This window comes from Papio anubis, chromosome 4 (genome assembly GCF_008728515.1).
Source record: "Papio anubis isolate 15944 chromosome 4, Panubis1.0, whole genome shotgun sequence".
Lineage (NCBI taxonomy): Eukaryota > Metazoa > Chordata > Mammalia > Primates > Cercopithecidae > Papio > Papio anubis.
Genome location: NC_044979.1, coordinates 29,428,199 through 29,455,882, shown reverse-complemented (window position 1 = coordinate 29,455,882; position 27,684 = coordinate 29,428,199). Strand labels below are relative to the sequence as shown.

The 27,684-nt window shown below is 48.5% G+C and overlaps 1 protein-coding gene across 5 annotated transcripts; it reads left to right on the top strand.

Moving 5' to 3' along the window:
• Positions 1–1,283: 1,283 nt before the first annotated feature.
• On the top strand, positions 1,284–27,684 carry TSPAN33 (tetraspanin 33). 5 transcript variants are annotated; one of them, XM_021936256.2, is made up of 8 exons: positions 1,284–1,653; positions 19,548–19,605; positions 20,268–20,395; positions 20,707–20,781; positions 23,012–23,107; positions 25,281–25,409; positions 25,976–26,137; positions 26,349–27,684. In XM_021936256.2, the coding sequence occupies exons 1-8, from the start codon at positions 1,552–1,554 to the stop codon at positions 26,448–26,450; spliced, it is 852 nt and encodes a 283-aa protein (XP_021791948.2). In that variant the 5' UTR covers positions 1,284–1,551; the 3' UTR covers positions 26,451–27,684. The 5 variants fall into 5 exon arrangements, with proteins under 5 accessions (XP_021791948.2, XP_031521028.1, XP_031521030.1 ...); XM_031665167.1 differs by having other exon boundaries at positions 1,432–1,653; positions 20,271–20,395; XM_031665169.1 differs by lacking the exon at positions 1,284–1,653 and adding an exon at positions 19,947–19,974 and having other exon boundaries at positions 19,585–19,605.

Here is a 27,684-nt window from a genome sequence, read left to right as displayed (position 1 = left end):
AAAACTCTTATTTCCAAGTCAATTAAGCACTAACTCTCCAATCTGATGTTCAATTACTTCCACAATTTTAACACAATTCCACATGTAACGGCATCGGTCAGCATTACCTCCCGCTGCTATTCCAAGCATACCCTGTGCTCCAGCCACAGCAGTCTGCTTATTTTGCACGAAACACATGGCCTGCTTCTGCACCTCCAGGCTTTGGTTCACCCCTTTTTTTTTAATCCACCTGGATTATGTTTCCCCTCCATCTCTGCTATTCTAAATCTCATCCTCCCCTAATTTCACTTGTCACGCTATCTTCACTAACCTTCTACCAGATGTATTATAATTATTTGTGCAGTTATTTTCCACACTGGATTCTAAATTCTGCTAAAACGAAATACTGTACTGCCTTTGATGAGCCTTTCCATGTGCCAGCCATGTGTTAAGTGAGCTACATGCATTATCTCATTTAATCATCACATCGACACCTAGGTCAGGACTCTCCCATTTAACATTAAACAAACTGAGGCTCCGAGAGATTAAGTAGCTTGCAGCTTTCACGCAGCTAATTATGGTGGAATCAGATTCCTCCCCGAGGTTCACGCTTGCATTACTTAGGGTAGCCAACACAGTATATTCGCCAGCTACACTGCACTCAACCTGTGCGTGCCGCATCAGCATGTTAAAAACGGTGTCTGCAAGTAGACCAAGGGAAGAGGGGCTGCGGGGGCGGGAAGTGACATAGCAATGAATTAGGATGGCGGGATTGGCGGTGATGTTTCCAAATTTCCACTGTTGGGTTGTACAGCTTTTGAAATAAGCATTTAAAATGTATAGTTACTAAACAGAATTGCACCCACTCTTGGTCTAATGTGTAGGTTAGTTTTGTCTCCCTGATTTTATTGTCATCCCCCGGGATTGTTTCTGTTCTGCCGTGTTCCCAGAGCTTTCGGCGCATTGCTCAACACACGGTGTGCGTACTTGTTGATTTTAATGTATGTGTTTGCATATGTGCACAGCAACTGGGCAGCGGACGTGGGTGTGGGATGCACTGTGCATTCCTTCTCCTCATTCTTGTTCCTTTGAGCAGCTGCAGCCTGAATGCTTTCCCTTTGGGGTAGGGGAGAGGCAGAACCGCTGACCCTTTAACAAGTTATCCCTCACAAAACAGGTGTCTCCCCCGACTCTCAGTGGAGAGGGATGGCTGGATACTCAGTGACATCAGCCACGAGCCAATGGGAAGTCGGGCTCCAGCCGTCGCGCCAATGGGCGTCCGGGGGCGGGCCGGGTTTCCTGGGCGCCGGGCTGGCCGGGCTGGTCCTGCGGCCGCGGCTGAGTCTCCGCCGCTCGCGCTGCCCACCGCGGCTCCGGCGGCTCCAGGCGCAGTTCCCCGGCCCGCGAGGCTCCCGGTCCCCCGGCCCCCCGGCTCGAGCGCCTCCCGCCGCAGCGCAGCTCCCCCGCCGGCCAGGCTCCTGCGCGGCGCGGCTCATGCCCCCGGGCGCGGGGCGCACAGGCCGGCCGGCCGCCACTGGGAAATAGGCCCCCGGGGGCGGCGGCGGCGGGGCCATGGCGCGGAGACCCCGGGCGCCGGCCGCCTCCGGGGAGGAGTTCTCCTTCGTCAGCCCGTTGGTGAAATACCTGCTCTTCTTCTTCAACATGCTCTTCTGGGTGAGTCTCGGGGTCGAGGGCACCTGGGCGGCGGGGTCCACCCGCGGGGTGGAGGGGTGGCCCGGAGTGCCCCACGCGCGGGAGCCACACTGCCGAGTTTTCTGGGCTGACGGCACTTGGGGGAAATTCATCCTGGGGAGGGACACCCCGGGGACGCCGCGTCTGCAGGGGGCGTTGCAGGGAGGAGGGTATGCCAGGGAATCAGTGAAGACTGAGGGGTATTGTCGGGGTGTCGGAGGAGGGTCTGTGTCAGGCTAGAAATGTAGGTTTGAGGCAGCCTGTTGGCCCAAGGCGGACCCACTGGCACATGATGGGGAGTCGGTGGTGGCAGGTGACTTTCAGGCCTGGGGGCCTGGAGGCCTGGCTGGCAAAGAAGAGGAAGGAAAAACCCAAACCTTCTCTCCACCACTTCAACGAAGATGGGTTATGGGCATCATCTCTTCCTTTTGCAGGCCTCCTCTACCCCCACCTACACCCCCCCAAAGTCTGGGAAGAATCGCCTCCAGGCGCAGATGTCTTGCCTATCCCAGCACTGCCCCAAACTTTGCCCCCTCCCCGCCACCCTCCTCAGGACCAGACTTCACCCCTGGAGCCTGACAGTCCCCAGTGTCTTTAAACAGGACCCCGTGTTGGGCCGGAGGGCCAGGGATTCTTTCAGAATCTTCTGCTTGGGGTGGACAAAGTATTGGGCTGGGACTCAGGACACCTGGATTCCCATCCCACTCTGCCGTTCATTGTTGACTCGACCGACCTAAGCATGTTATGTTCATGTCTGCAGGTCTTGCCTCCCTCCCCTACAAATCCAACCTAGTGTGATCAGGGGTGGCAGAAAGACTGCTGAAGCTGAGAACTGAGCTGAACCAGATCATGCAATGCCAGCTCGACCCTATTTCCTGGCTAGAGAGTCCTGGAGGTTCTGGGGTGTGAGAACGTAGGGATGTCCTTCCTTCATTCACCTCCTCTTCTGGCTCCTACCACACCAGAGCTGCTGCTTCTGGAGCCCACCATCCTTCCCCACTTCAGCTGGAGACCTAAAGTTCAGACTTACAGGAGGGAAGAATTGAGTCTAAAATATGTTTCCTAGGGGAGGGAGCAAAAGAGACATCTAAGCCCTTTGCTGTAAAGGTTTCACAGGGCCCGTGGGGTGAAGTGCAGACACAAAGCACGTAAGTGCTGGCCTGTTGGGGCAAATGAGAGAAATCTCAGAGGGTGGTGATGACAGCACACTCAGCCATCATACTCCTGGGGAAAATGAAACTTGGGCTCCTATCAAATGCTCAGTTTTAGAACTGGAAAAACATTTTAGAAGACATCTTGTCCAGCATCTGTGTTTATGTCTATAAAATGTAGAAAACTAAAGCACAGAGATGTTAAATGTTTTGTCCAAGGTCCAACAGCTGGTTAGCAGGCTTGGTCTGGTGACCTTTCTACTGAACCACAGTGCCTCTGGGGGAAGTCCTCAGCGCAGATGGCTGCTGCTATAGCTGGGGTATTGGCAGTTTTAGTAGTCAACCAGTCAACCCAAGTTCCCATAGTCTAGGTTCTGCCTCAGCTGGAGGTTAGGAAAGAACACGAGAAAATCCCTTACCACTCTGCCAGTGCTGAGAGTGTACTAAGAGACTCCCCACCTACGGGCAAGTATCAGTGAAGTCTCCTCTGTGCTCACTGAGTGTGCCAGGCCAGTGACGTGCCATCGTCAGAGCCAGCAATAGCATCTCAGGGACTTTAGGTCATCACCCTGACTTCCTTTATCTGCCGAGACTGTCTCCCTTGGAGCCATCGGCACCTCACCCTTGTCTGTGCTTGCCAGTGACAACAGCTGGGTGCATCTGTTACACTTGTGTTCCTGGTCTTTTTTTTTCTCTCGAGCTTCCCTACCCCTTACCTCCACCCTACCCCCCTTTTATCAAATAAATGACTTTGAGAGATCTCAACCAGGAGAGAGTTTGGCTCCACAGACCCATTTACCTTGGTAAAAATGGTTCATTCAAAGTCAGAAGACCCGGGCGGCCAAGCTAGCACCACCCCAAATTAGAATAGAGCCCCTTCTTGGCCCTACAGTAGACTCATAAAAAATCAGAGGCTCTAGAAATAGCACACTGAAGGACAAGAGGCTCAGCATCTTTTTGGCACCAACTTACTGTGTGACCCTAAGCCAATGTATCTGTCTCTCTGACCTTAATAATCTTTCTCCTCTAAAGGAGAAACAATTTCTGCCTTAGTGAACTATTTAAGGATGAATGAATCATTTGGGGGACTGTCATCTTTTTTTTTTTTTTTGAGACAGAGTCTCGCTCTGTCGCCCAGGCTGGAGTGCAGTGGCGGGATCTCAGCTCACTGCAAGCTCCGCCTCCCGGGTTTACGTCATTCTCCTGCCTCAGCCTCCCGAGTAGCTGGGACTACAGGCACCCGCCACTTCGCCCGGCTAGTTTTTTGTATTTTTTAGTAGAGATGGGGTTTCACCATGTTAGCCAGGATAGTCTCGATCTCCTGACCCAGTGATCCGCCCGTTTCGGCCTCCCAAAGTGCTGGGATTACAGGCTTGAGCCACCGTGCCCAGCCGACTGTTTTCTTTCTTCAAGACCTGGAGCTGGATCTAAGGATGAATCTCCCTGTGTCCTGATTGCCCTTCCTAGGGGACAGTACTTTTCAGGTCTTATTGAATGTCCCTTCTCCCCCAAACCCAGTGCTGCACAGGTATATTCCGTACAAGAGCAGCTGGAGAGAAAGGGCTGCTTCCCCAGATCAGGGGGCCATCTTTCTTCCTAGCCCCTCTTCAGGGACTGGTTCCCATGCTTTCTTTTTTGTAGACTTCTATCACCCTAATCAAATTCCGCTCTTCTGCCCAGGAAGCACCTATGGATGAGACGATGGTCAGCCCACACCCTTGCAGGCAGAGTGCATGCTCTGACCAGCTTCTGGAGTGGCCACGTGGCAGTGGTTATTGTGTCTGTGCCTGGAACCCACTAGGAAGGTGTCTGGCATCCTCTGGGCTCACATTCAGTGGTGCTGGTGGTGATGGTGGCTATGTCTGCTCTTGCTCTAGAAGCCCTGACTCTTGGGGCATTTGGAGTCTGACTCAGAAAGCTAATGAATTTCTGGGGACGGGGACCAGTTCCTACTGTTCGTGTTTCAAAATCTCACTTCCCCTTTGACCTGGGAGTTCTGATTTTCTTCCCTGAATCGTGTTGCTGGGTTACTGACTGTGGGGATTCCATGGCCTGGAGTAGCTGCTCTAAGATCCTAGATGTTGTATTTAAATCAGTTAGGGCGGCTACAGAGCAGCTGCCTCTCCTCACCTCGCTCTGCAGGACAGCTTCTTGCAGAGAAAGACATTGCGGTGGTGCCTGCTTTATCAGCTTGGCCATGTGTTGTCAGGAACATTCAGTGCCGCCCACCTCCTTCCTCACTGGTCCTTTTCCCACTCAGGGCAGCAGTTGGCTGGCTTTTGAGTCAGGCAGCGCCCAGAAGCTCAAACCTCCAGCCCCTGTGTCTCAGCCCAGGCTTCCCTAGCAGCTATGCCTCAGGACTCCCATGGCACCTTCTGTATTCTTCGATTGTCACATCCCTTACCTGTGCTGCAATTCTGTTTACCTCTCCGTCTCCCCCTCTAGATTTTGGGATCTTGAGGCTGAGCACAGCCCTGTTCACCTCTGGATCCCCGGCACCCAGCTGTGTTTGGCATAAATTGGGTGCTTATTGAATGTTTATTGGATGGCGAGTGAGAGCGCAAACCCCACAGGGTAGAGGCATGGTGTCCATCCTCCCTCCCTCATGGACACTGGCCTGTAAAGATGCAGCTCAACCTGGGATCCTTGAGCACTCTTGGTGATGAGGTACCCAACTGTGTTCTCCTCTGTGATGGGTCTGGTGGCCTGGCATCCCTTCCCTTAAGCCAGATCAGAAACATGGCAGCCATCCCCTCTTCAGAGCCACACGTACATACTGTCTACAGCATGTGGATTTTCTCACTTCCACTTCTACCTATATGGACCCCCGTTCAGGTCTTCCCTAGGCTGAGCCAAGCCATCGGTGGGGCATCTTCTTCAAGAAAGCCACTCTCCCATGCAGGGCTACTGTATTGGAGTCCTTCGGCACTCAGAATCACCCAGACCACTCTCAGCACCATCTCTTTTCGTCTGGCTCAAAAATCATGAGGACGTAACCAGGCATCAAGCCAGCCAAAACCTCTTCTAAGTGGCAGGGGCCCTTTCTGCCATCCAACCTCCTCATCCTATACTTCCAAATACACTAGGAGGCAGAGCCCATCACCTCCTTCCTCCCGCCCCCCATCTTCCCCGTAGACTTGGCTGGCTTCAATAACTGAAGATAGTCAGATGCTTTTTATAAAAACAACAAAAATTACAAAATATGGGAAATGAAGACAAGAACCATCTCCTTTGCTATGCAGGTCGCATGCACATCTTCTTAACTCCCCAGCAGCTTTGTTTGCCTTGGACCAAGTAGAAAACCATAAACTTAAAGCAGCCTTTAAAAAGAAAAAGAGAAGGCTGGGCACAGTGGCTCACGCCTGTAATCCCAGCACTTTGGGAGGGCGGGGCAGGTGGATCACCTGGGGTAAGGAGTTCGACACCAGCCTGACGAACATGGTGAAACCCCATCTCTACTAAAAATGTAAAAATTAACCGGGCATGGTGGTGCACACCTGTAATCCCAGCTACTTGGGAGGCTGAGGCAGGAGAATCACCCGAACCCGGGAGGCGGAGATTGCAGTGAGCCAAGATCGCGCCATTGCACTCCAGGCTGGGCGACATAAGCGAAACTCCATCTCGGAAAAAAAAAAAAAAAAAAAAGGAAAAAGAAAACATAGAATGCCTCTCAGATCTTGGTAGGAGGCTAGTGCAAGGCCAGTCCCTCCAGGGCTGTGAGTTTGAATGTTTATTTACTGCAAGCCCTTGCTAGACCTCCCTTCCTCTTTCTTAACCTTGGAAGAACAAAGTCAGCCATGGCCTGAGGAAGATGCCAAAGGCTTGGCCCCAGACCTTGTTGAGGAAGGAGCCCTGTGAACTCCTCCATTTCAGAGGGACACTGTCCCCCAGTCCGGAGGGAGAGCGCTGAGAGCCAGCCTCACATGGACAGCCGCCACCTCAGACACCTGTAACAGCAGCGCCACGGAGAGCACAGAAAGACCAGTATGTGTAAGGTTATGAGCAGGGAGAGAAGTGGCCCTGCTCTGGGGCCACAGGCTGAAAGTTCTTTGACTTCATCCAGATATAAGGGTAGGGAGGACTGAGAAACCAGAGGTGGAGACCACTGCCTTGCCCACTTCCCTCTGAGCAGGGACAGGGTTTTGATTGCCACACAGGGAACCACTTTACCCTCAGCTGTCTCCACCATCACCTTCAAAAGAGGAGGAAAAGAGATTCTAAGGAGGGGGTGTGGGCCCTGAGACAGTAGGGTGCCACTGCTTCTTGCAGCCTGGACTTTGGACTATGGAAGACAGACAAGGCTAGGGCTTTCCCTGGAAGCTGCACCTGCGGGTGGCCCCCCTGTGGCAACGCCATGCCTTCCCTTTTCAGAGTGCTGTTCCAGAGACTTCCCTCTGAGCCACCTCCTGGGCCCTGCTGGCACCCTGTCCCTCCCCGCCAGCTGCAGTCTTCCTTCCCCTGCCTGAGCCCTAGCCCATTTGGAGATTATCAGCTGTTCCCCCAAGGGAACCACAAGCAGCTGCTTCCCATCTCCCATGATGGCTGAGGTGAATATGCAAAATCCTGGGGGTGCGGAGAGGCAGAGATAGGAAGGCAGACAAATAGCCAAGCTCATGAGGCTTTGGGGACATCCAGACCTAGGTTCCAGTCCCACTTCAGCCGCTCACTAGCCAAGTGAACTGAGGAAAGTTGCTGAAATTCTCTGAACATCATCTCTATAAAATGGAGATCCTAACGCCCTCTTGGGTTTGTGGTCAGAATTAAATGAGACAGTGTTTAGCCCGGCGCCTGGTCCTTGGCACTCAACAGAAAGTAATGCCACTGCTATCCCTGTAAACGCTCCTAGAGGTCACCTGCTGGGGGTGGACGTGGAGGGTGAGGTTGAGTGCTCCTCCAGGGAGGACGAAAGAGAGTGGCAAGCAGACAGGAACTGGCTAGGAAAGGGCCAGCCTTTGCTCAGCCCTCTTTGCTCACGTTCTCACCATAACAAAGGAAGACTAAAAACAAAGGAAGAAAATTAAAGAGAAAAGAAAAAAAACTCAGCAGGAGACAGTCATTATTGGTAGCTTTATATTTTTTAGTTTATGGAGAAAATTCCTATTTATCCCATGAACAGAGCCACACTGTTGTCTCCGGGGGCCTTCCCTAGGAATCTAACTGAATCTAACTGTGAGGAAACATCTGCTTCTCAAGGCTTGTCACACCACCTTGGCCTTTTAACATTTTTATTTACGTATTTATTTGTTCATTTGTTTGTTTGTTTAGACATGGTCTTGCTCTTTAACCCAGGCTGGAGTGCAGTGATGGGATCACAGCTCACTGCAGCCTCAACTGCCTGGGTTCAAGCAAACATCCCACCCCATCCTGTTGAGTAGCTCGGACTGCAGGCATGCATCACCATGCCCGGCTAATTTTTTTTTCTTTTTTTAGAGACTGGTCTCACTATGTTGCCCAGACTGGTCTTCAAATCCTGGCCTCAAACGATCTTCCCCACTTTGGCCTCCCAAACTGGTGGGATTACAGGCATGAGCCACCATGCCTGGCCCTACCTTGGTCTTAAATGCAATCCAGTAGAGATGGACTCTGGGAGCGAATTTGCCTGTAATTATTGGCATTTGGGCATAAGCGCCAGGAGAACAACCTTTGTTCAGGACCTCAAGTTGAGGCCCTGCAACCTTTCCTCTCTTATTGCTGATGGCCCTGAAGTACTGTCTTATGGGATAGAATAAGGGTTTTTCCTTTTAAACATCAAATCATGACGATTTTTTCCAAATTTGCAAGAAAAAAAGTCAAGATGAGAAAATTTTCTTCATCTCCTTTCTTCCATGAACATTAGTACCTGCAGCTGTTTATCTGCCTGCAAGTGCTAACAAAAGGCAAACAGAAGAGGACAAGTAGCAACTAACTATTATGGAAAACTAGGAAACAATTTAGAGTATTGCCTGCGTTGTTTTATGAAATGCAGAGACATACACCTAGCAGCCACATCTCTCGGTAATAATTGTTCCTTAGTTCTATAATAGAAATTAACGTTTGTCTCCTCACATGATACAGTGAGTTGGATACAGCAGTATCTGTGTAATATTCCTGTCAAATATGTGTAATCTGAATCTAACTGTGAGGAAACAACCAAATAAATCCAAATCAAGGGACATTCTGCAAAACAATTGGCCGAAATATAAAAACTGTCAGTGTCCAAAGAAGTGTCAGAACAAGTGTTGGGAAGGATGAGAAGACATTGGAACCCTCACACATGGCTAGTGGGGAAGTAAAAAGGCACAGCCGCTGTGGAAAACAGTTTGGCAGATCCTTAAAAAATTAAACATAGAATTACCATGTGACTCAGCAATTCCTAGGTATAGAGAACTTTGAAAACAGGTATTCAAACAAGACCTTTTACACAAGTGTTCATAACAATACTATCCACAGCAGCCAAAAGGTGGAAACAACACAAATGTCCACCAATGGAGGAATGGAGAAACAATTGTGTTATAGTCACACAACAAAGTATTATTCAGCGATAAAAGGAAATGAAGTTGGCAGGGCGCAGTGGCTCACGCCTGTGATCTTCTGGAGGCCGAGGTGGGTGAATCACTTGAGGTCAGGAGTGGCCTGGCCAACATAGTGAAACCCCGCCTCTACTGAAACTACAAAAATTAGCTGGGTATGGTGGCGCACACCTGTAATCCCAGCTACACAGGAGGCTGAGGCACAAGAATTGCTTGAACCTGAGAGGCAGAAGTTGCAGTGAGCCGAGATTGCACCACTACACCCCAGCCTGGGTGACAGAGCGAGACTCCATCTCAAAAAACAAACAAACAAACAGGAAATGAAGTTGTAACACATGCTGCAACACAGATGAATCTTGAAAACATTCTGCTAAGTGAGCCAGGCGCGGTAGCTCATGCCTGTAACCCCAGCACTTCGGGAGGCCGAGGCGGGCAGATCATCTGAGGTTGGGAGTTCGAGACCACCCTGACCAACATGGAGAAACCCCATCTCTGCTAAAAATACCAAATTAGCCAGGTTTGGTGGCACATACCTGTAATCCCAGCTACTCAGGAGGCTGAGGCAGGAGAATGACTTGAACCCGGGAGGTGGCGGTTACGGCGAGCCAGAGATTGCACCATTGCACTCCAGCCTGGGCAACAAGAGCGAAACTCCATCTCAAAAAAAGAAAAAAGAAAGAAAACATTCTGCTAAGTGAAAGAAGCCAGACACAGAGGGTCACATAGTGTGTGATTCCAATGACAGGAAATATCCGGAATAGACAAACCCGTAGATACTGAAAGCAGATTTGTGGTTACCAGGGGCTGGGGTCAGAGGACGGGGTGATGGAAATGGGGAGTGATGGTTTAATGGGTACAGAGTTTCTATTTGGGGTGATGATAAAGCACTGCACCCTGATGGTGGTGATGGTTGCACAGCCATGTCAATGTACTGAAGGTCATTGAACTGTTTACTTTAAAATGTCTAAAATGGTACATTTTGTGTCACGTGTATTTTACCATAAATTTTACAGTCAGTGTCTTAAAGACCAAAAACAAAGGAAGAAAATTAAAGAGAAAAGAAAGCCAAGAGACTGTTCCAGGCTGAAGGAGATTTAATCTCTAAATGCATGATCCTTGATTGGATCCTGGATAAGAAACAAAAAAAAGGTTACAAAGGACATTTTGGGGATAATTGCGGAAAGTTACATATGGACTGTAAATTAGGTCACAGTAATAGTGTATTAAAGTTTAAAAAAGAGGTCAGGTGCAGTAGCTCACGTCTGGAATCCCAGCACTTTCGGAGGCCATGGCGGGTGGATCACTTGAGCCCAGGAGTTCAAGACCAGCCTTGGCAATGTTGTGAAACCCTGTCTCTAAAAAAAATCTAAAAATTAGCCCAGTTGGTAGCACATGTCTGTAGCCCCAGCTACTCAGGAGGCTGAGGCAGGAGGATTGCTTGAGCCCAGGAGGTCAGGACTACAGTGAGCCCTTGATTGTGCTACTGTACTCCAGCCTGGGTGACAAAGCGAGACCCTGCCTCAAAAAAAAAAAAAAAAAAAAGAATAATATGACAAAATCTATAATGTACACCAACAGAGCACTGTGACTTCCCAGTGCTCTGTCACTTGAACAATTTTAAGATCCACTACCTTAGCCAAGCCTAGTGGCTCATGCCTGTAATCCCAGCACTTTGGGAGACCAATGCAGGAGGATCACCATATGCCAGGAGTTTAAGATCAGCCTGGGCAACCTAGCAAGATCCAATCTCTACAAAAAATTTAAAAATTAGGTGAACATCGTGGCATGTGCCTGTACTGAGGAGGCTGAGGCAAGAGAATCTCTTGAGCCCAAGAGGTTGAGGCTGCAATGAGCTATGATTGTACCACTGCCCTCCAGCCTGGGCAACACAAGAGTGAGACCTTGTCTGTTGGGTTGGGGGCAGGCGGGGAAGATCCACTGCCTTAAGTTTTGGTGTGATTGATGGGAAATCACCCAGATTAAAGTTTGTAAAACTGTATGCAAGTTAACCCTAGTTTATGAAAATCTGATATTAAAAAATGTATAGGCTGGGTGTGATGGCTCACGCCTGTAATCCCAACACTTTGGGAGGCTGAGGCAGGTGAATCACCTGAGGTCAGGAGTTTAAAACTAGCCTGGCCAACATGATGAAACCCAGTCTCTACTAAAAATACAAAATTAGCTGGGTGTGGTGGCTCATGCCTGTAATCCCAGCTGCTTGGGAGGCTGAAGCAGGAGAATCGCTTGAACCTGGGAGGCGGAGGTCGCAGTAAGCCAAGATCGCGCTGTTGCAGTAAGCCGAGATCGCGCCATTGCACTCCAGCCTGGGCAACAAGAGCGAAACTCTGTCTCAAAAAAAAGAAATAAAAAGTATAAACTAACAAATTGGGTGGGGGGTGGTAATAGACTATTTTTTAAGAACAGTTTTACAGAAAAATTGAGAGGATAGCACAGAGATGGACATTTCTCAAAAAAACAAAAAATAAAACTACTAGACAATCCAGCAATCCCACTACTGAGTGTTTATCCAAAGGAAAATAAATGAATATATTGAAGAGAAATCTGCACTCCCATGTTACTGCAGCACTATTCACAATAGCCAAGAAATGGAATCACCTTAAGTGTCCATCTACAAATGAATGGATATAGAAAATATGATTCATATACATAATGGGATATTATTCAGCCATAAAAAAGCACGAAATCCTGTGATTCGCAACATGGATAGAACTGGAGGTCATTATGTTAAGTGAAATAAGCTGGGCACACAAAGACAAATATTGCATGTTCTCACTCATATTTGAGAGCTAAAAAAGTGAAACTCATAGAGGTAGAGAATATAATGATAGTTACCAGAGGCTGGGATCCAGGGTCAGGAGGATGAAAAGAGGCTGGTTCATAGGTACCAACATATGGTTACATAGAAGGAATAAGTTCTAGAGTTCAACAGCACAGTAGGGTGACTATAGTTGACAACAATATATTGTATTTTTCAAAATAGATTTAAAATGTTTCTAACACAAAGAAATGATAAATGTTCAAGGTGGTGGATGTTCTAAATACCCTGATTTGATCATTAAACACTGTACGCATGTATCAAAATATCATACGTTTCCCATAAATACATACAATTTACATATATCAACTAAAAACATGTTAAGATAGTATTGAGAGTTCCCATATATCCCATACTCAGTTTTCCCTGTTATTAACATATTAGTATGATAAATTTGTTGTAATTAATAGTATTATCATTGTGGTCTACACTTTATTGGGTTTTTTTTTTTTTTCAGTTTTATTTAATATCCTTCTGTTCCAGAATCCTATTCAGGATACTACGTTACTTTTTTCTTTCTTTCTTTCTTTTTGAAACAGGATTTTGCTGTGTTGCCCAGGCTGGAGTACAGTGGCACAATCATGGCTCACTGCAGCCTCAACCTCCTGGGGTCAAGTGATCCTCCCGCTTTAGCCTCCCAAGTAACTGGGACTACAGGTGCACACCACCATGCCCAGATTATTTTTATTTTTATTTTTTGTAGAGATGAGGTCTATGTTGCCTAGGCTAGTCTCGAACTCCTGAGCTCAAACCATCCTCTGCCATTGAAAAGTTCTGGGATTCCAGGCATGGCCCCCCATGTTCTGCCCTACATTACATTTAGTTGTCATGCCTCCTTAGGTTCCTCTTGGCTGTGACAGTTTCTTAGACTTACTTTGTTCTTTTATTTATTTATTTTTTTTGAGACGGAGTCGCGCTCTGTGGCCCAGGCTGGAGTGCAGTGGCCGGATCTCAGCTCACTGCAAGCTCCGCCTCCTGGGTTTACGCCATTCTCCTGCCTCAGCCTCCCGAGTAGCTGGGACTACAGGAGCCCGCCACCTCGCCTGGCTAGTTTTTTGTATTTTTTTAGTAGAGACGGGGTTTCACTGTGTTAGCCAGGATGGTCTCGATCTCCTGACCTCGTGATCCACCCGTCTCGGCCTCCCAAAGTGCTGGGATTACAGGCTTGAGCCACCGCGCCCGGCCTAGACTTACTTTGTTTTTAATGACCTTGACAGTTTTGGGGAGTACTGGTCAGGTATTTTGTAGAATGTCCCTTTATCGGAACTTGCCTGCTGTTTTTCTCATCATTATAATACTGGGGTTATGGCTTTTGGGAGGAAGACCAGAGAAGTTAAGTGCCATTTTATTTTCATCACATCACGTCACATCACATCACATCACATCACATCATACAAGTGATTTGGCAACATGATCATCGTCGATGTTGGCCTCGATGAAGTAGTGTTTATCAGGTTCCTCCGCTGTAGAGTTAGCCTTTCCCCCTGTGTTCCGCACTGTGCTCTTTGGAAGAAAGTCACTATGCACGGTCTGCACTGAAGGAGTAAGGGGTTAAGCTCTACCTCCTCGAGAATCATTTGAAATTCTTCTATGTGGGAGATTTGTCTTTTCTCCACTACTCATTAAGTCATTTATTTATATCAGCATGGGCCCACAGATGTGTATTTTTTATTTTGGGTAATAATTCAATATTTCTTTATTTTGACGCTCAAATCATTCTAGCCTCGGCCATTGGGAACTCTTTCAGTTGGCTTCTGTGTCCCTTTGGGATGCTCACATTGATGGGGATAGTGATGTGGGGAATTCATTTTTGTTTCTTCGTGAGCATTTCCTTTCTTTGGGGCACTACAAGATGACGTAGGCTCATCTTGTGCCTCTCCTGCCCCCATCCTAGAATCAGCCACTTCTCCAGGGAGCCCAGGGGATGGATATTTTCATTACAAGGTGATCACTCACTTTACATAGGGATAATGGTACTGGTGTGTGCAAATTATTTTATATAATTTGACTGACAACTTTTCAGGAACATATATTTTGCTAAAAGCTAGACTCAGCCATTTTAAAAGTTGTATCTAACTCTTAAAAGTTTCCAGCCAGGCTTCATTCTAGTCAGAATGTGAAAAGCTATCCAAAGAAGAGAAATGTCTTTATCTCCGTCCTCGTCGCAAAAGGAGGTCATTCATGATATTGTGAGGTGCTATAAGGATTTTACAGAAAATTCTGACATAGCGGAAAGAGTTCCAGAATGAGATTAGGATGTTGGATTTGGTCCAGATGGTGCATTGCACCCGTATGCACTTGGTTAAGTGTTACTTCCTCTCTTTTGGCCTCATCTATAAAAAGAGGTGAGTGGCCAAACCCACTTCTAAAGTTCTGTTCACCTCCAAATGTGATGCTATGAACAGCAGCAGCAGCACTAACTTTGGAAGGGCAGTAGTTTTGAGGAATCCAGGGTGGGAAGTGGGGGCAGGAATGGGGGTGTGCAAGGTCAAGCTGTGAAATGCAGAATTTGAGAGCTCAGGGGAAAGACATCATTAATGATTGTATTAATATTAATAATATTAAAGACTTTTTTTTTTTTGAGACAAAGTCTCGCTCTGTTGCCCAGGCTGGAGCGCAGTGGCGCGATCTCCGCTCACTGCAAGCTCCACCGCCTCCTGGGTTCACGCCATTCTGCTGCCTCAGCCTCCCGAGAAGCTGGGACTACAGGTGCCCGGCACCAAGCCCGGCCAATTTTTTTGTATTTTTAGTAGAGACGGGGTTTCACCGTGTCAGCCAGGATGGTCCCGATCTCCCAACCTCGTGATCCACCCGCCTCGGCCTCTCAAAGTGCTGGGATTACAGGCGTGAGCCACCGCGCCCGGCCAACTTAATCTTGATTTTAATGTAGCCTGCATCTGTGGCTCTAGATCCCTGGCTGATTGTTCTTTAGGCTTGTAGGTTCTCAGACTTGGCTGCACATTGAAATAACCGAGAACATATTCAGAAATACTGTTGCCTGGGTCCCAATGCCAAAGATTCTGATCCACTTGGTTTGGGATGCAGCCTAAGCATTAGCAGTTTTTTAAGCCTCTCTCCCAACAACCCTAAGTCCCAGGCAACTCTAACGGCAGCCAAAGTTGAGCATATGCTTTTGGCTATAAATGTTCTTGTCCCTCCACCATATAGCACATGGATTAAGGGTCCTCAGTGTACTGTCTGCATAGCAGCAGATGAATTGGATTTGGATAATGTATTAGTTTCCTGTTGCTGCTGTAACAAATGACCACAAACTTAGTGGCTTAAAATAACACAAACCAAATTTCTTATATTTCTGGTGACCAGAAGTCCAAAACGGGTCTCACCAGGCTAAAATCAAACAGGTCTCACCGGGCTAAAATACGGCAGCACCGCATTCCTTCAGGAAGTGCTAGGAGGGACCCGCCTCCTCGCCTGCTCCAGCTTTTAGAGGCAGCCCTCATTCCTCCATCCATAGCACCACAGCAGTCCAGCCTCTGCCTCCATTGTCATCTCCTTCTCTGACTCTGGCCCTCTTGCCTCCTTCTTAGAAGGTCTTTTGTGATTGTATTGAGTCCTCAGGGGTAATCTCCCTAGCTCAAAATTCTTAATCACATTTGCAAAGTTCCTTTGGCCATGAAAAGTAACACATTCACAGGTTCCAGGAATTAGGACATGGACGTCTTTGAGGGGACATTATTCTCTCTACCATAGATAGAGACAGAGCAACTGCTGTAATTACAGGCCCATAAATAGAGTTAACTTACTCTATGATGTGTGGCATCTCTTTACTTTGCCCATTTTTTCAACTTTTATTTTAGGTTCAGAGGTACATGTGCAGGTTTGCTATATAGGTAAATTGTGTGTCATGGGGTGATATTTCATAACCCAGGTAATAAGCATAAGTGGTTTTCCATCCTCTCCTTCCTCCTGCCCTTCACTCTCAAGTACATGTGTCCATGTTTAGCTCCCACTTACAAGTGAGAACATGTGGAATTTGGTTTTCTGTTCCTGGGTTAATCTGCTTAGGATAATGGCCTCCAGCTGTATCCATGTTGCTGCAAGGACACGACTTCATTTGTTTGTATGGCTGCATAGTATTCCATGGTGCATATGGACCACATTTTCTTTTTTCTTTTCTTTTTTTTTAGACAGAATCTCACTCTTTCTCTAGGCTGGAGTGCAGTGGCATGATCTCAGCTGACTGCAACCTCCGCGTCCTGGGTTCAAGTGATTCTCCTGCCTTAGCCTCCTGAGTAGGTGGGACTACAGGCATATGCCACTATGCCCGGCTAATATTTGTATTTTTAGTAGAGATGAGGTTTCACCATGTTGACCAGGATGGTCTCGATCTCTTGACCTCATGATCCACCTGCTTTGGCCTAAGTGCTGAGATTATAGGCGTGAGCCACTGCGTTTGGCCCGGCCCCACGTTTTCTTTATCCTGTGCTGTTGGTGGGCATTTAGGTTGATTCCGTGCCTTTGCTATTGTGAAGAGTGCTTGTTTGGCCTTTCTTGTTTTATCTGTACTACGATTTAATCAGAGAACATCTTTGTAGAAAATTATACACTCTGGTAAAAATTTAACATGAAAAACAATGAGAGCCTGGGAGTAACAGAAATCAAGAGCAGATACACGTTTTTCAGTAGTTCAGTTAAATGACACTCAGAACTGTAATTGGCTGTGGTGGGTTTATTTTATTTTATTATTTTTTTTTAGTCAGAGTCTCGCTCTGTCACCCAGGCTGGAGTGCAGTGGCGCAATCTCGGCTCACTGCAAGCTCTGCCTCCCGGGTTCACGCCATTCTCCTGCCTCAGCCTCCCGAGTAGCTGGGACTACAGGCACCCGCCACCATGTCCGGCTAATTTTTTGAAGTTTTAGTAGAGACAGGGTTTCACCGTGTTAGCCAGGATGGTCTCGGTCTCCTGACCTCGTGATCTACCCGTCTCGGCCTCCCACAGTGCTGGGATTACAGGTGTGAGCCACTGCGCCCAGCCTGCGGTGGGTTTTAAAGGGCAGACAGAGATGCTCACTCACTCTGGCAGAGGACTGGCCACCAGGCCTGGGGAATGACTGGCATCTCTGTCGTGTAGTTTCCCTGCCTCCCCCATGCTCTGTGAGCCTGGCAGTGCTGTGGGACAAGGTGCCAGCTGGCACCTGCAGCTCTGCTAGCGGCTCCCTCCCTCCTGGACAAAGAGTATGAAGGCCGGCAATAACACTTTGGGCCCTGAGTTAGAGGCATGGTCGAATGATGTGAGGTGGGAAGAGACTGGGGCCAGCCAGGTGCAGTGACTCACACCTGTAATCCCAGCACTTTGGGAGGCTAGGGTGGGAGGATCAATTGAGCCCAGGAGGTCAAGGCTGAAATGAGCTATTATCATGCCACTGCACTCCAGCCTGAGCAATAGCACAAGACCCTGCTCCCCTACCCCGCAAAAAAGAGGGGGCTGTACATACAAGCAGAGAAGAGTTCTGGAAGATGTGGTTTTAGATAATGATCGCCATTTACTGCTGAATGCACCTGCCGTCCCCTGCCAGATGGCAGAGGACCTTCAACAAGGAGGCCTACAGGAAAAAATGTCTTTGTACCGAGGGACTCATCTGACCCTATTACCTGTTCTAGGGGCCTAGCTCCCTTCTTCCACCAAAGCCCCATGGTGGCTCTTTCCAGCTGCTTTCTGTCTTGCAGGACAGTGGTGTCTAGCCAGCCATCTCCTTCCCCACTGAGTTGGTCAAGACCCTGTTGCTGAGAACTCTCTCCTGCCAGAGCTTGGCCCCATCTGTTGCCATGGCAACAGCCAGCTGCTGCTTAGCACCAGCCTGGAGACTGGGCACAAAAAAGGGTAGCCAAGGGAAGTAGGCACTGGAGCTGCCCTGCACCCCTGGAGACCTGGGGGTTGGGGGGCGGATAAGGCCCCTTTGGGGTCTCCTATTAGTCTCTGATGGGTTTGTTCTCTCAGGGAGAAGCCACGAAATTTGAAAGATCTAAACTCCTCTCTATTCCTCCACAATGGAATCAGAGTTTGTGAAGATAAAGGTTCCTTTGCCAAGGCAGTTCCAGTGCTTACACACATACACTCACACACAGTCCTTCACATTGGAGTGCACTTTCTTTTTGTACTTGACACGATATTGACATCTAAGAGGGTTAGAGAGCTGGGAGTATGCAACCGCCCAGGCCTGCTTTAGGTATAAAACCTGCCCTTTGATGCAGATAGATTTGAATTCAAAACTTTTCCATTTCTATGTGACCTTGGGCAAGTTAACTATCAATAATGATGGTAATATTTATTGTCAGGCATTGTGTTAAATGCTTTCCATGCATTATTTTATTTGATTCTTACAGTAATCTTATCAGATGTTTGTTCTTACTTCCCATCCTCAGATACAGAAACTGAGGCTCAGAAATTTACCCTATATGTACCCAAGTTTGACTCGCTCTGAAGACTATGTTCTTTTTAATTTTTAACTCAAATTTTTTAGAGACAGGGTCTCGCTCTGTCACCCAGGCTGGAGTGCCATGGCACAGTCATGGCTCACTGCAGCTTTGCACTCCTGGGCTCAAACCATCCTCCTGCCTTAGCCTCCTGAGTAGCTGGGACTACAGGTGCACACCACTGCACCCAGCTAATTATTATTTTGTGTGTGTGTCTAGAGACAAGCTCTCACTATGTTACCCAGGCTGGTCTCAAACTCCTGGCCTCAAGTTGATTCTCCTACCTTGGCCTCCCAAAATGCCCAGCCTGAAGCCCATATTCTTAATCGCTGTTTAGTATTAACTCTGGATTGCCTTAATTTCCTCATCCGTAAAGTGGGCATAATATCTGCCTCACAACCTAATTGTGTTGTGAGGACTGAATGAATAATGAAAAATATAATGTGAGTAAAAGTGTCTCACGGAGGCTGGGTGTGGTGGCTCACACCTGTAATCCCAGCACTTTGGGAGGCTGAGGCGGGCGGATCGCAAGGTCAGGAGATCGAGACCATCCTGGCTAACACAGTGAAACTCTGTCTCTACTAAAAATACAAAAAAAATTTAGCCAGGCGTGGTGGCAGGCGCCTGTAGTCCCAGCTACTTGGGAGGCTGAAGCAGGAGAATGGCATGAACCCGGGAGGCAGAGCTTGCAGTGAGCTGAGATCATGCCACTGCACTCCAGGCTGGGCAGCACAGTGAGACTCCATCTCAAAAAAAAAAAAAAAAAAAAGTCTCATGGAGGTAAAGCCCTGGCAGATTCTATCAGCAGAATCACTGGGGATGTGAAAGATGCTCACCTTTGAGTCCTAGGGAAGTTGTCCTTCTCTGCTCTCCTAGGTTACTCACGGCATTCAGGGCTCTCTGGTTTTCAGAATCTCAGGGTCTGGTTCTTTCCCTGTCTCCACAGGTGATTTCCATGGTGATGGTGGCTGTGGGTGTCTACGCTCGACTGATGAAGCATGCAGGTGAGCTGTAGCTCTCCCTCCCTGCCCCCACCTTGTGCCATGCCCCTTCCCCCTCTGCCTCCTTCAGCCTGGCCCTCATACATAAGCTATGGTGCTGAAGGAGGCAGCCTCCCTGGAGCCAAATCTTCACGGTCTACATAGGTGTCAGACCCCCTCCATACCAGTGCCCCTGGATTTCCCTGAGCCCCCCTGAGTCTTCCAGGATATGCCTATATTGGAGGCTTAGGAAGTGCCTGAGAAAGAAGCTAGGCCCCTGGGAGCAGACAGTCATTAAGGGCTTTAGCCCCTCCCCAGCTCTGTTCTGGAGAAACCCAACCACCATTCCTATTTCACCACACAAGTCTCCAGGAAACAGAATCTGCAAAACTGGTGAGCCTAATGCCATTCTAATTCTTTTCTGGAGGGAAAGCAGCCCCTCCTGTCTTAAGCCCAGGAATAAAGGCTTTTATTTCATTAGTTTCTCAAATTAAATGCTACAACCCTTCTGGCCCCTTTTTGGTTCTCCCCCTGGGACAGGGGTACTGCCTCCGCTTAACCTTCATCCAACCATACTGGGGATTCCCCCACCAGGGGAAGGAGAACAGTTTGGGGCACCCTCCCACCCCATCCATGGGTTCCTCAGTGGGCACTGGGCTCAGGCTGAGGTCCGGCTCCTTCTCCAGAAGCAGCCCTAGCCTGCCTGGCGGTGGACCCTGCCATCCTGCTGGTCGTGGTGGGTGTCCTCATGTTCCTGCTCACCTTCTGTGGCTGCATTGGGTCCCTCCGCGAGAACATCTGCCTCCTGCAGACGGTGAGTGGTCAAGGCCCCACAGGAAAGACCCTGGCCCTCTCCCCATCATGCCTCTTAGCCTGCTAGGGCCCTTTGGTTTCCTTGTCCCACCCTACCCCCAGGCCTGTGCTGTCCACTCCTCAGTGCAGAGCTCAGCCCAGGTGACCCAGCACAGGGTGGCCACCCCCAGGACAGTGTCCCAGAGGCAGCTGCCTTTCTCATGTGTGGGGCATCTGGGAGAATTGCCTGGCAGCTCCCAGCATCCCCATGGCCCTGGGAAGGGCCGCTGCCCTGACTGGTCCCAGATGCCTCCTCTTCCTGCTGCTCCACAGTTCTCCCTCTGCCTCACCGCCGTGTTCCTGCTGCAGCTGGCCGCTGGGATCCTGGGCTTCGTCTTCTCAGACAAGGTAATGCTGGGAGCCAGGAGGCCTCCTCAGGTGTGACCCAGAGGGAGGAAGGAAAGTTCCTGCCCATGTTTAGCCTGGTTAATTAACCACAGCACTCCTTCCCTTGAGAAACATCAGCCGTCGAAAAGTTCATTAAGGGTGAATGAACAGCCTGTAAGATCATCATATCTGAAGAGAATTTTCAGATCATAAGGTGCTTTCCTCTGACAGTCTGAGAAGCTAATGGGGAAGTAAATTATACAAACACAAAGTTAAAATAATTTAGAAACTTTAATGGCAAATGACAGAATCAAACTCAATAATCAAGTGGGCCACTCTTACTTCTTTTAAAAATTATTTATTGAGATAAACAGAAGGAAGGAAGAAAGGGGGAAGAGAACAAGATTTTGTTTTGAGGTTTTTTCTTTTTTCTTTCTTCTTTTTTTTTGTGGTGGGGTGGCGGTTGTTGTTTTTGTCTTTTAAGAGATGGGAGTCTCACTAGGTTGCCCAGGCTGGCCTTGAACTCCTGGACTTAAGTGATCCTCCTGCCTCCATCTCCTAAGTATCTGGGATTACAGTCATGTGCCACCATGCTTGGCTTAAGAAAAGGTTTTGTTTGTTTGTTTGTTTGTTTGTTTGTTTGTTTTTAAGACGGAGTCTCTCTGTCGCCCAGGCTGGAGTGCAGTGGTGCAATCTCGACTCACTGCAAGCTCCGCCTCCTGGGTTCATGCCATTCTCCTGTCTCAGCCTCCCGAGTAGCTGAGACTACAGGCACCCACTGCCACACCCAGCTAATTTTTTGTATTTTTAGTAGAGACGGGGTTTCACCGTGTTCGCCAGGATGGTCTCGAACTCCTGACCTCGTGATCCACCTGCCTCAGCCTCCCAAAGTGCTGGGATTACAGGTGTGAGCCACCGCGCCCAGCCAAGAAAATGTTTTGAACAATGCTTGCCATATCTGGAAATGGTCTGCCATTCAGTGACATTCCTTTTTAAGAACCAGAATGCCTTTCCCAAAAGGCAAATGATTGCCAAGGGCAGAGTACAAAACTATGGAAAGAAAATTTGAGAAAAGTAGTGGGGCAGGAAGGAAGAGACTATGGTAGAAAATTATGAAATTGGGCCAGGCATGCTGGCTCATACCTGTAAACCCAGCATTTTGAGAGGCCGAGGCGGGCAGATCACTTGAGGCCAGGAGTTCGAGTCTAGCCTGGCCAACATGTCGAATCTCTGTCTCTACTAAAAAACACCAAATTAGCTGGGTGTCAGGAGGCTGAGGCACAAGAATCGCTTGAACCCAGGAGAAGGAGGGTGCAGTAAGCTGAGATCGTGCCACTACACTTCAGTCTGGGTGACAGTAGAACTGTGTTCTAGAGAAGAAAAAAAAGAAAAGAAAAGAGAAAAGAAGAGGGGAGGGGCAGGGAGGGGAGGGGAGGGGTAGGGACGGGAGGGGAGAAGAGAAAATTATGAAATCGAGAGCCGCTGAGTTAATTCCGAATTTTCTAGTCCTCCTGGCTTAGAAAGATCCTGAAATGATATATTAAATAGCTGAGTCTAAAGAGATGCAATTATCTCGTGTCCACTAGAGGGCAGTGCCTCAGCTCAGTAAGCTACTTTCTGCTAAAAAATTAAAAATTAATTTGTTTTCATCAGTCAACAAGTATTTTGTGATAGTAGCATTCAGAGATAGATATGCATTGGAATATCTTGAAATGTGTCTCTGAAAAGCTTCAACAGCAGGTCAGCATTTCTCCTGCCCACTGGTACCTGAGGGCCTTGGGATGGATGGGCTTTGGAACTGAACTGGCTATCTTCCACCATTAGGACTCAGTTCTGATTTCAAGGCAGACTCAGTGAAGAAGGATGACCCGGGCCGGGCGCGGTGGCTCAAGCCTGTAATCCCAGCACTTTGGGAGGCCGAGACGGGCGGATCACGAGGTCAGGAGATCGAGACCATCACCAGCTATGGTGAAACCCACGTCTCTACTAAAATACAAAAAAACTAGCCTTCCGGTGGCAGGCGCCTGTAGTCTAGCTTCTTTCGGAGGCTAGAGAGGCAGGAGGAATGGCGGCGTAAACCAGGGGCCGGAGACTTGCAGTGAGCGAGATCCGACACACTCCAGCCTGGGGCGACAGAAGCGAGACTCACGTCTCTCAAAAAAGAAGGAATGAGCCCCTGTCTGCTCTGTTATTTTGCAGGAAGGCAGGTGGACAGTCCTGTGTTCTGATTCCTTGCCCATGTCTCCGGCAGGCTCGAGGGAAAGTGAGTGAGATCATCAACAATGCCATTGTGCACTACCGAGATGACTTGGATCTGCAGAACCTCATTGATTTTGGCCAGAAAAAGGTATGGGTCAGCCAGTGGTCTGGGGGACTGTGGGTAAAAGTGAACGTCATCCCAAGAGATGCCTCACCCTCTGTGCCTGTGGAGCTCTTCATTACCTGCCGGGTAATGGCTTCTGGGAAGGGGTTTGGCAAAAAACCATATGTAGCAGAGTGCTTTAAATGTACTTTTAAAGACACAGAACAGTATATTTTGTGATCTACTGTGTTATAAGTGGTTACCCACAGGGGGATGAGGAACTGCGCAGATTCTTGAATATTACCTCTTCGAAAGTGACATTTTCGGCTGGTCCGAAGGGAGTGAGTTATCTCATTTGATTGTTCACAGTCAGCTACAGATCGAACTCCTTGTTCTACTCTTCCCCTCTCTCCCCATTCTCACTTCTGCACTTGACTAAACTAAAAAAAAGAAAGTTACATTTTAAAAATTGTGATAAAATTTACATAATGTAAAATGTACCATTTTTAAGCATATAGATCTGTGGCATGAAGTACCTTCAATTGTTGTGCAGCCATCACCACCCTCACCTGAACAAACACGCATCTTCCCCAGCTGAAACTCTGTATTCATCAAACACTAACTCCCCATTTTCCTCTCTTGAAACTCTGCATCCATCAAACACTAACTCCCCATTTTCCTCTCTTGCAACTTTGTATCCATTAAACACTAACTTCCCATTTTCCTCTCCTGAAACTCTGTATCCATTGAACGCTAACTTCCCATTTTCCTCTCCCCCAGCAACCACTATTCTACTTTCTGTCGGTAAATTTTACAACTCTAGGTACCTCAAATGAGTGGACTTACAGTGTTAATGCTTTTTTGAGTGGCTTATTTCACTTAACATGTCTTCAAGTTTCATCTCTATTGTAGCATGTGCCACAACTTCCTTCTTTTTGAAGGCTGAATAATATTCCACTGTATGTATATGCCACATTTTGTTTATCCATTTATTCACCAGTGGAGACAAGGGTTGCTTCCACTGTTTGGCTATTGTGAACAAGGCTGCTATGAATCAAAAGTTAACATTTAGGCCAGGCATGGTAGCTTACACCTGTAATCCCAGCACTTTGGGAGGCCAAGGCAGGCAGATCATTTGAGGTCAGGAGTTTGAGACTAGCCTGGCCAACATGATGAAACCCTGTCTCCACCAAAAATACAAAAATTAGCCGAGTTTGGTGGCGCACACCTGTAGTCCCAGCTACTCAGGAGGCTGAGGTACGAGAACAGCTTGAATTTGGGAGGTAGAGGTTGCAGTGAGCTGAGATCGTGCCGTTGAACTCCAGCCTGGGTGACAGAAAGAGACTCCGTCTCAAAAATAAATAAGTAAAAAATAAAAAGTTAACTTCTCCCCCCTCCCAAGACAGAGTCTTGCTCTGTCACCTAGGCTGGAGTGCAATGGCATGATCTTGGCTCACTACAACATCCGCCTCCTGGGTTCAAGTGATTCTCCCTGTCTCCGCCTCCTGAGTAGCTGGGATTATAGGTGGCCCCCAAACCACACCCAGCTAATTCTTGTATTTTTAGTAGAGATGGGGTTTTGCCATATTGGCCAGGCTGGTCTTGAACTCCTGACCTCAGGTGATCCGCCCGCCTCCGCCTCCCAAAGTGCTGGGATTACAGGCGTGAGCCAAGCACCTGACCAAAAAAGTTAACTTTTAAGTAAAAGTGCTTTGAGACAAGTCCTGAGTTCCCTTTTCTCTGGTGCAATAGACACTTGACTTTGAGATCCAGTTTGCTCTCATGGAGTAATGATGGACTCACAATATTGAAGATTCCTCTCCTGTGTTTTCTCTCTTAAGGAGAAGTTTTTCAGCACTGATCCTTTAATTATATCAGTCAATACTTTTGATCACTTCCATTTGCCTGCAAAGCCAAAAACTTCTCTCAAGAAGATTATAGCTGACTATGTAAAACAAAATATATGTACAACTGTAATACCAACAAGCACAGTGGTAAGTTATAACCAGATATACAAAGTAATAGAAATTAAGAAGTGAGAATATCTTCAGGCGAAGGCAACTGGGAAGCTGGAGCTCAAAGTTTAAGGCTGTGTTAAAACACAACCCGAAGTTCCCAGTGGAAGCTTCCTATAGACTTTTGGTGGCTCTGAGAATTCCCCTGGTCACCTCAGTGTGAGGGGTGGGTGATTGTTAACCTCTGGTGGGTTTTGTTGCAGTTTAGCTGCTGTGGAGGGATTTCCTACAAGGACTGGTCCCAGAACATGTATTTCAACTGCTCAGAAGACAACCCCAGTCGAGAGCGCTGCTCTGTGCCTTACTCCTGTTGCTTGCCTACCCCTGACCAGGTAAGCCAGCATCCCACCTCACTTCCTCCTGGGCAGCGAGCTGAGTCACTTTCTGATGGGGGCAGCTTCTATTGGGAATCCCCATCCCCTAGCTTAACCAGTCATGTGGGACAGGTGTCAGGTGTTTTCATTCACCCCAGCCTGATGCTTCTGTTAACCTCGCACTCCTGTAGCCCACATGGAGTTCAGAAGGTACAGATTTAACTTTTAAGTTCAGGTTCAGTACCTGTGCAGATTTGTTACATAAGTAAACTTGTGTCTTGGGGGTGTGTTGTACAGATTATTCCACCACCCAGAGCAAAGAGACCTGGACCCTGACCTCTCACAGGAAGGGAAGTCTGCATTTGGCAACTTCCAACCCTACATCCTCCACATATATTCTCTGACAATTTAGGAGTTTAGGAAGGGTGTTCCGGAAGCCCATCAGCTAGGAGTTTAGGAAGGGTGTTCCGGAAGCCCATCAGCTAGGAGTTTAGGAAGGGTGTTCCGGAAGCCCATCAGCTAAGGCCCCAAACAAAAAGTTATTGGAATTAGAGTCCCAACTGGCTTTTCAACTCTTTCCCCAGGCAGTGATCAACACTATGTGTGGCCAAAGTATGCAGGCCTTTGACTACTTGGAAGCTAGCAAAGTCATCTACACCAATGGCTGTATTGACAAGTTGGTCAACTGGATACACAGCAACTTATTCTTACTTGGTGGTGTGGCTCTAGGCCTGGCCATCCCCCAGGTAACTTACCCTGTAAGACCTGTGGGTCCCACACACTCTGTAAAGACTCCTTTGTTTTGGGGAAGGCCCCTGGGGATCAGCGAGGGTGTCAGGCACTGACATGGCTGAGGGTGGGGAAAGGGATAGTGCTGGCCGCACTGGAAAGATCGAGCCAGGGAAAACAAGGCTATCACTCACTGCTGAAGGCCCAATTCCTTCTTGCCTCTCCCAGCTGGTGGGAATTCTGCTGTCCCAGATCCTAGTGAATCAGATCAAAGATCAGATCAAGCTACAGCTCTACAACCAGCAGCACCGGGCTGACCCATGGTACTGAGAATCCATCCTGCACCTCCTCACCATGGCAACTGGCAAACCTCATCAACCAACAGCAGCGGGTGCTGAGAACAGCACCAAATGGAGATTTGGATTCCAGCCCCCCAAGTGACAGCCCAGTGGGAAGAAGCAAACTCCAGATGGGCAGAAGGCAGGGTACACAGGTGGCTCCGGTCTCAGGAGGATGCGCCCCCTCTCCCCCATCCCAGCCCTCAGCATTGTGCGAGAGTGATACCCTTAAGTGTTTGGGTTTATGTTTTTAGTTTTGTTTGGGAAACAGCAGTTGCACAGAGAATTACGGTGTAGTGCTGCTGCCATTTCACCGAGGCACTGCCACCACCAGCTCTATCAGGGATGCTCCTGAGCTTGGCGGACATACTTAGATCCTAACGTGCCAGTGAGACCTGGCTGTGGAGAGTAGCACTGGCAGCCCTGCCTGGAGTCCGGTTGGCATGATACCAGCTCCAGAAGGGAAGAGAGTGGAGCAGACAGTGAGGAGCGAGCCTGGGGGTCGGCTGGGGACAGCCGTATGTGCTAGCTGGGAGTGGAGGGGGATATGTTTACCAAATGCCTGCCCTGCCATCCTCCCAGGTAGTCAGAGTGAGCTACATCCTGCCCCGCCTTCATTTCCATGGAAACATGGCAGCTAGGGCACGGGGTACAGCAGCAGCCAAATTCTTCCCCACCTCCCCTGCTTTGAAAAAAAGTTTGGAACCCTGGTCCCTATACTCTGCAGTCAGAAGTGGGACTGAGCCATACATGCCCTTGAATTCCTCCCTGTCTGGCCCTCCCTCTCCAGCAAGTGGGGTTTTCTTTAACTTGGCAGTGTGCAGGAGAAGTGGTAACACCCCCACCCCATTCCCCTGCATCGGAGCTCAGTATTCTTGCAGGGTAAGAGGTAGGAATCTTGCTGGGATGAGCGGAGCCAGAAGTGGCAATAAAAAACGTGTTGACCTGGGCTACGCTGGACTCCATGAATTTTCCATTCTGGCAACTGGAAGGGGAGGAGTAGAAGGGCCCTGCAGAGGACGGCACTGGAGACTCCCAAACGCCACACACCTCCCCTTTGCTGCCCCCCACACGCGCGTCTCCTTCAACCGATGCATTGCCACCCTCCCACAGCCTCACCCTCAGCTCTAAATTAGGTCGAAAGAGTCCCACTTCCGATCTAGGAACGGCATAATTTTGTTCCAAAACCTGATGTGTTTTTTCTAATTAAAATTGATTAAAATTAA